The following is a 9,504-nucleotide window of genomic DNA, read 5'->3' as shown; positions in this document are numbered from 1 at the left end:
CGCCAGAGAAAGCAGGATCTCCCAGTGGCCACACATTTTAATTCCACATCCTATTCCCATTCTGATATGTCTATCCACGGCCTCCTCTACTGTAAAGATGAAGCCACACTCAGGTTGGAGGAACAACACCTTATATTCCGTCTGGGTAGCCTCCAACCTGATGGCATGAACATCGACTTCTCTAACTTCCGCTAAGGCCCCACCTCCGCCTCGTACCCCATCTGTTACTTATTTTTATGCACACATTCTTTCTCTCACTCTCCTTTTTCTCTCTCTGTCCCTCTGAATATACCTCTTGCCGATCCTCTGGGTCCCCCCCCCCCTTGTCTTTCTTCCCGGACCTCCTGTCCCATGATCCTCTCGTATCCCCTTTTGCCTATCACCTGTCCAGCTCTTGGCTCTATCCCTCCCCCTCCTGTCTTCTCCTATCATTTTGGATCTCCCCCTCCCCCTCCCACTTTCAAATCCCTTACTCACTCTTCCTTCAGTTAGTCCTGACAAAGGGTCTCAGCCTGAAATGTCGACTGCACCTCTTCCTACAGATGCTGCCTGGCCTGCTGCGTTCACCGGCAACTTTGATGTGTGTTGATCAAGATGACTGATGAGGGCTGGGTGCTAGATGTCATTCACATGGACTTTAGCAAGAACTTTGATCAGGACCCACATCATATGGAAAGTCAGATCACATGGGATCTAGGATGAATGAACCAATTGGAAACAAGTTTGTTTTGGTGGAAGGAGACAGAAGATAGAGGTGCAGGTTTTTTTTTTAATTGGAGGCTTGCATCCGGTGGCATTCCACAGGAATTGGTATTACATATCCCGCTGCTTGAAGAAGAAGAAGAAGAAAGCCCTTAACTCTGAGTGGAGTCATCGGGATGCTGTCATGACTGCATTTTTTAGCAGGCTTTCTTATTCTTACGAGGCCGAGTTGCTTGCTCGACGATCAACCCAGCATGGATGGAAACAGTGCAAGGGAGCCAGATGGATTCGAACTCAGGAGCCTTCGCTTCGAAGTCCAGCACTGATGCCACTACGCCACCAGCCAGCAAGCTGCTTGTCATACCAGTTAATAATTTAGGTGAGAATGTAGGGGAATCATCAGCAAGTTGGGTCATGACACCAAATTTGTGGTAGTATGGAAAATGGAGAAAATTATCCACAATAGGATCAGATGAAGGTGTTCCTGGTGCGGCTTCGTGTATATTGGTGAGACCCGACATACGTTGGGAGACTGCTTCACCAAGCACCTACCCTCCATCCACCAGAAAAAGCAGCATCTCCCAGTGGTCACCTATTTTAATTCCACTTCCTATTCCCGTTCCTACATGTTAGTCCATGGTCTCCTCTACTGTTGCAATGAGGCCACACTCAGGTTGGAGGAACAACACCTTATATTGTCTGAGTAGACTCCAACCTGAATGTATAAACATCAATTTCTCAAATTTCCGGTAATGCTCCCCACCCTTTACCATTCCCCATTCCCCATTCCCCTTCCCCTCTCTCACCTTATCTCCCTACCTGCCCATCACCTTCCCCTCCCCTTCCATTTCTTGCATGGCCTTCTGTCCTCTCCGAAGGTCGTATTTATGTCCTCCTTAGTGAAGACAGAACCAAAGTAATTATTCAATTGGTCTGCCATGTCCTTGCTCCCCATAATCAATTCACCTGTTTCTGTTTGCAGGGGACCTACATTTGTCTTTATCAGTCTTTTCCTTTTTACATATCTATAAAAGCTTTTACAGTCCGTTTTTATGTTCTCTGCCAGTTTTCCCGCCTCTCAGAAAGCCGTGTGGATTTAATGTGGATAAATGTGAAGTTATCCACTTTGGTGGCAAAAATAGGAAAACAGATTATTATCTGAATGGTGGCCGATTAGGAAAAGGGGAGGTGCAACGAGACCTGGGTGTCATTATACACCAGTCATTGAAAGTGGGCATGCAGGTACAGCAGGCGGTGAAAAAGGCGAACGGTATGCTGGCATTTATAGCGAGAGGATTCGAGTACAGGAGCAGGGAGGTACTACTGCAGTTGTACAAGGCCTTGGTGAGACCACACCTGGAGTATTGTGTGCAGTTTTGGTCCCCTAATCTGAGGAAAGACATCTTTGCCATAGAGGGAGTACAAAGAAGGTTCACCAGATTGATTCCTGGGATGGCAGGTCTTTCATATGAAGAAAGACTGGATGAACTGGGCTTGTACTCGTTGGAATTTAGAAGATTGAGGGGGGATCTGATTGAAACGTATAAGATCCTAAAGGGATTGGACAGGCTAGATGCAGGAAGATTGTTCCCGATGTTGGGGAGGTCTAGAACGAGGGGTCACAGTTTGAGGATAGAGGGGAAGCCTTTTAGGACCGAGGTTAGGAAAAACTTCTTCACACAGAGAGTGGTGAATCTGTGGAATTCTCTGCCACAGCAAACTGTTGAGGCCAGTTCATTAGCTATGTTTAAAAGGAAGTTAGATATGGCCCTTGTGGCTACAGGGGTCAGGGGGTATGGAGGGAAGGCTGGGTTCTGAGTTGGATGATCAGCCATGATCATAATAAATGGCGGTGCAGGCTCGAAGGGCCGAATGGCCTACTCCTGCACCTATTTTCTATGTTTCTATGTTTCTATGTTTCTATCAGATTTCCCTTTCTCCAGCCCTGTACCTCTTTCACCAATCAACTTCCCAGCTCGTTACTTCACCCTCAACCTCCAGCCCCCCCCCCACCGGTTTTACATATATCCTTCCGTTTCTTCCTCCCCTCCTCCCACCTTTTTACTCTGACTCCTCATTTTCTTTGTCCAGTCCTGCTGAAGGATCTCGCACTGAAATGTCGACTGTTCTCTTTTCCATAGATGCTGCCTGGCCTGCTGAGTTCCTCTAGCATTTTGTGCGTGTTGCTTGGATTTCCAGCATCTGCAGATTTTCTTTTGTTTGCAAGTGCAAAGTAATGCGTTTTTGGAAGTCAAAGCAGGACAGGACAAACACAGTGAATGGTATTAAAAAGATGTCATCGATTTGAAAATGCTGCAAAATTCACAGGGATATTGCCCGGACTGTATACATTGAATGATAAGGAGACAATGGCAGGGGTTGTTTTGCCTGGATTGGGGGAAGCTGAGGGGAGAGCTCACAAAGTCACCAGGAGGATAGATAGGGTAGACTGTCACATAGACATTTTTTTTGCTTTTCCCAGAGTTAGGGAGTCTAAGACTAGAAGCATTAAAGATTTAAATAAGACTTAAGACAAATTTTCACACACAATACAGAGTGGTGTTTACATAGAACGAGCTGTCAGAAGCGGTGGCAGAGACTGGTTCAATTACAATACCCGGAAGGCGTTTGGGCAGGTAGAGAGGTAGGAATGAGCCAAGTGCAGGCAAATTGCACTAGCTTAAGTCGAAATATTAGTTGGGCTGAAAGGCCTGTTTTAATTATCTAATTATCACGTTGATGTTTGTCCGACTCGACTACTGGAAAATTTATTGATGTAATACTTTCATGTGCAACGGCAAGTATACTGTATTTCAAACGTAGTCTGTTGGTTGTAACCTGCTTTCATTTAGATGTGAACCATTAGTAAATGATTTTTTATTCTTGCTTAATTATACCATTTGTTACCTACCACCCAGGGTGAAGATATCGTTCGAAGATTTGACTTCACATACTATTAGCGCGCCATGTTATGGATTCAAATTACTGCTCATATCGTAGACGTACAAACTGAGTTTGATGCTGAGCTCAAAGTCAGCTAATCTGCTCTTTGGAAACAAAGTATCAATACTTAGTTCTTAGATGACATCTCGCCGTCAACTTATATTTTAAACTACAAACTGCTATCCTTTGTTAAAATGTATTTGCCGAAATTTTATCAAGAAAACGCGTCATCTTTGGAAGTTAAAGAATAAACTGGCTTCATCACCCTTGACTGCGTTGGGGTCTGCTTCTGATTGAGCTTCTTCGGATGAAGTAATTGGCCTCAAACTGCAGGCATCTTATTGAAACCTTTGCTACTGTGCTGCTTTAGAAAATGTTCGGTGTGTGTGTGTCAGTTGTCGAACCACTGACCCTAGAAAGATTGACGAACGATCAGATTTTCGGTGTCTGGAAAATACCGTTGATTATAACTTTCCAATTTTCACACGACGACTTCAATTCTCTCGTACACTGGCGTTTTTTTTTGTGAAGTATTCAAGGCAGCTTTTTCCCCCCGTTAATGCAACGATCTTGTTACCCATAATTTGTCCCCATTGCATGAGACTGCCAACCTCATACCATAAAGAAGAAAAACAAGTTGTAAGTACCAATAGATGTAGCCACTGGCGTTTGGGTGTTTGTTTGAACCCGAGGACTCAAGTACGTGATGGTCTGCACAATGTAAAGACTGCGTGAACTATACAAGATGCATAAATGCAATCATGTTAATACGAACAGTGGATAAGCAAACGCACGAACCGTAACCGCTGAAGATCTATGTTTGTACTGATGCTCGCAATACTGTACAACTGGGAACTTTTTTCTCATTATGTGTGTTTAAAATGTGTTCAAACAAAATGCAATGTGTTTAAGATGCTTATATATCATGAAAGCATAAGTGCACTGTATAACTCTGCAGTGTATGCACAAGTAGATAAAATGCTTAGTACGACATGGCATTACGCACGCGCATGCATTTTATAACAAACTACCTATTTAGTTAACATAAATATACACATACATGCCTGAAATTTTAAACACAAATGTGTGGGTATTGCTCATATCAGTAAACAGATGCACGACCAATGCACATTGTTTATTAAGTATATAATTCTAATGTCCTTTTTCATGCCCTCTCTAAAACATGATTCTCTCTGATTTCAGCGACTTTCAACGTTGCGTCGTCTCGGACTGCTGGAGATGACACTTGACTTCACAATCCCATTTTGCTCACTTGGCCTCTCTCCGCTTTCTTATTCAACACCTCAGCTCTGTTCCCTTCTTCCAGTTAACCCTTTCTTTATCACTTACCTCCGACGCAATTTGGAACTCTCTCCTTGCTGGAATCTTCCGCCTTCCTCGGATCTCTCCCTCTGATCTGTGTTACCCTGACGCTCTCGTCCACCTCCATTACCTGTCCCGCTTATTTCCCCTGCGCCACAACCCATATCTAACGTTAATCCTGCTTATTGGCGACGCGATTTAAATTCAAACTTTACATGTGCCTGTCTTTCTTCCAACCACATTCTAACTTCCAGTCCATTGTCACTTTAGCCCCAAGCTGGTTCTCCCGCCGTCCCTCTTTGGGGAACTGGGTTTCACTGCTTGTCATTGCATTCATCGTTGTTTCAGTTGCATTTGTCTGTCTATTTGTTGCCGCTGATATATATGTTTAACGTTTTCGACTCAGAATCCACATTTCCTCCTCTCTCTCTCTTTCTCTCGCTTCACCTATTTCCACCACCCCCACCCCGTTGCACATTTGCTGAGAGCATTTGACGTCATCACCACCACAACCTCCCCCGCCCCCCCGCTACTTCCATCCCAGCGTTTCTCTGTCAGCCTGTGTTCGCGATTTAATCCATTCTATAACCGGCACCGACAGCAGCAGCAAAACTGATGCCAGCAGTAAGACTCACACGGTCCGCTCGGCTGCCTGAGCTCGTTCTCTGTTGTCAGTCCGGTTGCGCACTGGAGCGGCGGCTCGGCTCCATGGTTCCCCTCCCTCTCGCTAACAGAAAACTCCTTGATCTTGGGCACTTTTATCGCCGTGTTGACTTAGTGGAATGCCTGTCGCTTTGGGGTTTTATTTGCTCCTGATGGGAATTCAGTTTCTCTGATAATCCGCAGTCAAACGGAAGCGAGAACCGAGAAGTAAAACTCCCCATCCCACCCGAGTTAGAGATGTCTGGGCTCCAGGCAGAAGGACGCGATAGTTAGACACAAGGAAAGCGGCTATCGTGAGTATGTTCTTTGGAAGCAGGCGTGCAAGCGTTGACTGCTGGCTAATCTCTGTTGCAAAGTATTCTTGGCTAAATATGGAAGATGAAAGGACGCTCGAGGTAATTTTATAGCGCGTTGTTACTAAGAAGGAAATCATGGAATTGTCGGAGGTTAGGTGTTCCAGCGCCACCGATGAACTCTATACAATTAACAAGACACCAGGCACTAGACCTAAAAGACTACTTTGGCAAAATGCTGTTCGGCACATCACCGAGCAGAGGTTCATGAACGAGCAAGCCAGCGCCAAAACCATCTCATCCTCGGAAGACTCGTGGAGTCCCAACAGGAGGAAGCAATCTGCTGGCAAGACGTCTATCAGCGGGCACAACAACGGGAGCACCAAGGTGTTCCCTGAGCGCACCAGTAACGACCTGGGCTTCCTGCATCTTGACTGCGCTCCCAGTAATTCCGATTTCTTTCTCAACTGGGGCTACACCTACCGGGGAGTGATCTTTCCAACTCTGAAGAACTCCTTCAAGTCCCGGGATTTAGAGCGACTCTACCAGCGCTACTTCCTGGGTCAGAGGCGTAAATCGGTGGTGGTGATGAACATCCTGGACGTCCTGACCAAGCTGACCGTCCTGATCCTGCACCTGACCTTGGCCTCCACTCCCATGGACCTAGTCAAAGGCATCCTGCTGGCGCTGTTCACCGGCATCGAAGTGGTCATCTGTGCCTTAGTGGTGGTGAAAAAAGACACATCTTCGCACAGTTACCTGCAGTACAGCGGCTTGGTGACCTGGGTTGTCATGGCTACTCAGATTCTGGCCACTGGCCTCGGCCACGGACTCTTGGGAGATGGCATCGGTTACGTGCTTTTTACGCTTTTTGCCACTTATAGTATGCTTCCTCTCCCTTTGATCTGGGCGATCCTGGCCGGCTTCCTGACTTCCGTCCTCCACGTTGTGGTACAATTACTCATTCCCCGAGCGGCAGCCCCAACCACCAACCAGGTAGCCTCGTAGATCTTTTCCAGGCAGCACACGAACCAACTCATACAATGCGGCACCACACTTCGTACGGAACAATTGAACAGAACGATCTGTAATTTCTCTGTAGAATAAATACAAGCATGTTCCATTTAGTGCCGCTTACCCCATCAATCCACACTGCCATTTTGCCATGGTTTTGTTTGTAAAGTGAGGTGTTTACCCAGCTGTACCTGAAAGTAACTGGAACTGCCTTTAGATCCACAGTCTTTCCACGCATACCGTCAGCAGCTTTTGTCTTCATCTTTGCTTCACACCAATACTGACCAATGTAGCTGTGCGTGTTAAATGTTGATGTGGTAGTGAACGGGCGGCTGGACATTACGAAGATTCATCTTCGGGTCACCATGGGGCATTTCTTTTAGCTCTGACAGGTTAAAAACGTGCCTGCAAATTACGGCAAAATGCCTTTAGCAACCTACCGTTCCAATGGCAGTGCCTCGTGCACATGTTCATAACCAATATAATAAGAATTTTTAAAAATTTAATCGCTGATTTTGCGCAGTATTGCACTGCGGTAGCGCAGTCCACCTCACTTTTAGACTGGAAGTTGGCGAGATGATTGGTTCTGATATCCCAAAGTTCCTAAATCAATAAGCAAGTCTATGTTGTTGATAAAAATCATTGCAGTCAAAAGGAGATTTTTTTTCTTTCCGCATAATCGTTTGAATAAGGATAGAATAAGGGTCTACTGGGAGCTAATACCTAGCGCTCAGCCGCCTCTCTCCCTAGGTTTTTCTTTCTCCATTGCACGGTCTAAGTATTAGCCTGAAACGGCGGTTGTTTGGGACTAAGCTCCCTCTAGCGACCAGGCTTAGATTTCAAGATACACACATAAAAGTTACTGCTAAACGCAGGTTTCAAGATTACTGGTTTCCTTGAAGCACGTTCGTACACATGCCGAAAACCAGAAGCGTCTGTGAAGAACATTCTTATCACTGATTGTAATTATAATCTCCTAAAATAATCGAAATTTACTGCCTTCCAACCAGTCATGCTGTTTATAACCCAATAAATTTAAAACGTGTCGACAAATTGTTCCGACACATGGACTCTGCTGTCCGGTCCAAGATTTTTAAGGCATGGTAACTGCTATGCTCCGCAGTAATTCCTCTACAGTGGTGGGGGGTTTTAGAGAAAAGCGCTTGTAATTAATGCACGGCAGGTCTGACCTCATTCCAGCACAGTAAATCCATGAACATTGACAACTTGCTATTGTACCTTATAGATACTGTAACTCTATCAACTACAGATCACTCCTTGCGTTACAATAGGAATGGAATAAACATGATCAAATACGTTACTATATCAGCACTTTTGCATGAAACTATTATATGTCATTATTACAACTTATTTGAAAACGAATTCGAATTATGTGATAAATTAGTGTGGGGGGGGGGTTAATAAGTCAAGTTCAGAAGATAAATGTTGAGTATCTGATTATTCTGAAGAGGCGCCTGAGCGTTAAGACATTGCCGCGCCGTTTCTCTTTAAAATATTGACTTACATATATTTCCGGCAGGTTAAGTGACTGTAGTAGAGATGGGAATCGATAGTTGTCTCTAAAGTGAGCAACAGTATTGATCAGGTTGGTCATTTTGAGGTGCTATTATCCTGAATAAGCTAGACGGGCGCCGAAGAGAAGTGGAATCGTTCCGGAGGGAAAATGAAGTGTTGGCTTTCCCCTTTCAGGTGATAGCCCAATCGGTATTGTTCATGTGTATGAACACGGCCGGAATATTTATCAGTTACCTGGCTGACCGGGCGCAGCGCCAGGCGTTCCTGGAAACCAGAAGATGTATTGAAGCGAGACTTCGACTGGAAACGGAGAACCAGCGACAGGTAAGGGCAGATTCATAGACAGATGGAACCAGTTTGAAAACTGTAACGTAATCTGTAAAATTTTGCTTGTTAAATTGTGAGGGAACTCATACTTGTTTATAATTTGAGCACGCCATATCAATAAGTTCTGAACTTTGAACATTCCTGGCAGCGGGAGGCACGTTAATATTGTCCCAAAGAATTATTCTTCACATAGGATGAAAGAGGAAATTGTGGCGAAAATTCAGCTGATGTTTATTGGCATAGAAGCCAAAACTGAGATGTGACCGTTCGATGGAAGGATCGTGATTTAATCTAGAAGATTTAAAATCTTACAGGAAAACTAGGGTATTGGGAGCGCACAAAATGCTGGAGGAACTCGACAGGCCTATGGAAAAGAGTGAACAACCTTCCATCAAGATTTCATCAGGGTCTCAGCCCGAAAAGTGGACTGTTTACTCATTTCTACAGATGCTGCTGGACCTTGCCGAGTTCCTCCAGCATTTTGCATGTGCTGCTATATATTTCCAGCATTTGCAGATTCTCTCGTGTTCAGGGAAGCCAACTTTGTGTGATTAAAGATAAAAATCACGTCAGGGACTAAAAACATAGGAGGGGTGATTGATAAGTTCGTGACCTAAGGTAGAAGCAGATGAATTATTAACTTCCTGCATTATCACTCAAAGAGTTGAACTGCACGTGCATGTAACGAGAGCGTCTTGGACCT

General features: G+C 44.9%; 1 protein-coding gene across 4 annotated transcripts in view; it reads left to right on the top strand.

Moving 5' to 3' along the window:
- Window positions 1-3,921: 3,921 nt before the first annotated feature.
- Window positions 3,922-9,504, top strand: part of adcy8 (adenylate cyclase 8 (brain)) — a 156,556-nt gene continuing 150,973 nt past the window's right edge. For 3 of the 4 annotated variants that reach the window (XM_063062952.1, XM_063062943.1, XM_063062935.1), the window contains exons 1-2: window positions 5,541-6,920; window positions 8,649-8,798. In XM_063062952.1, the coding sequence (XP_062919022.1) occupies window positions 6,063-6,920; window positions 8,649-8,798 (1,008 nt within the window). In that variant the 5' untranslated portion in view covers window positions 5,541-6,062. Of the gene's footprint in view, window positions 4,285-5,540; window positions 6,921-8,648; window positions 8,799-9,504 lie in introns of those variants that run through there. The other variant, XM_063062962.1, reaches the window with a different exon arrangement.

Source organism: Mobula hypostoma, chromosome 1, assembly GCF_963921235.1.
Source record: "Mobula hypostoma chromosome 1, sMobHyp1.1, whole genome shotgun sequence".
Lineage (NCBI taxonomy): Eukaryota > Metazoa > Chordata > Chondrichthyes > Myliobatiformes > Myliobatidae > Mobula > Mobula hypostoma.
This window is presented reverse-complemented; position numbering and strand designations above follow the sequence as displayed.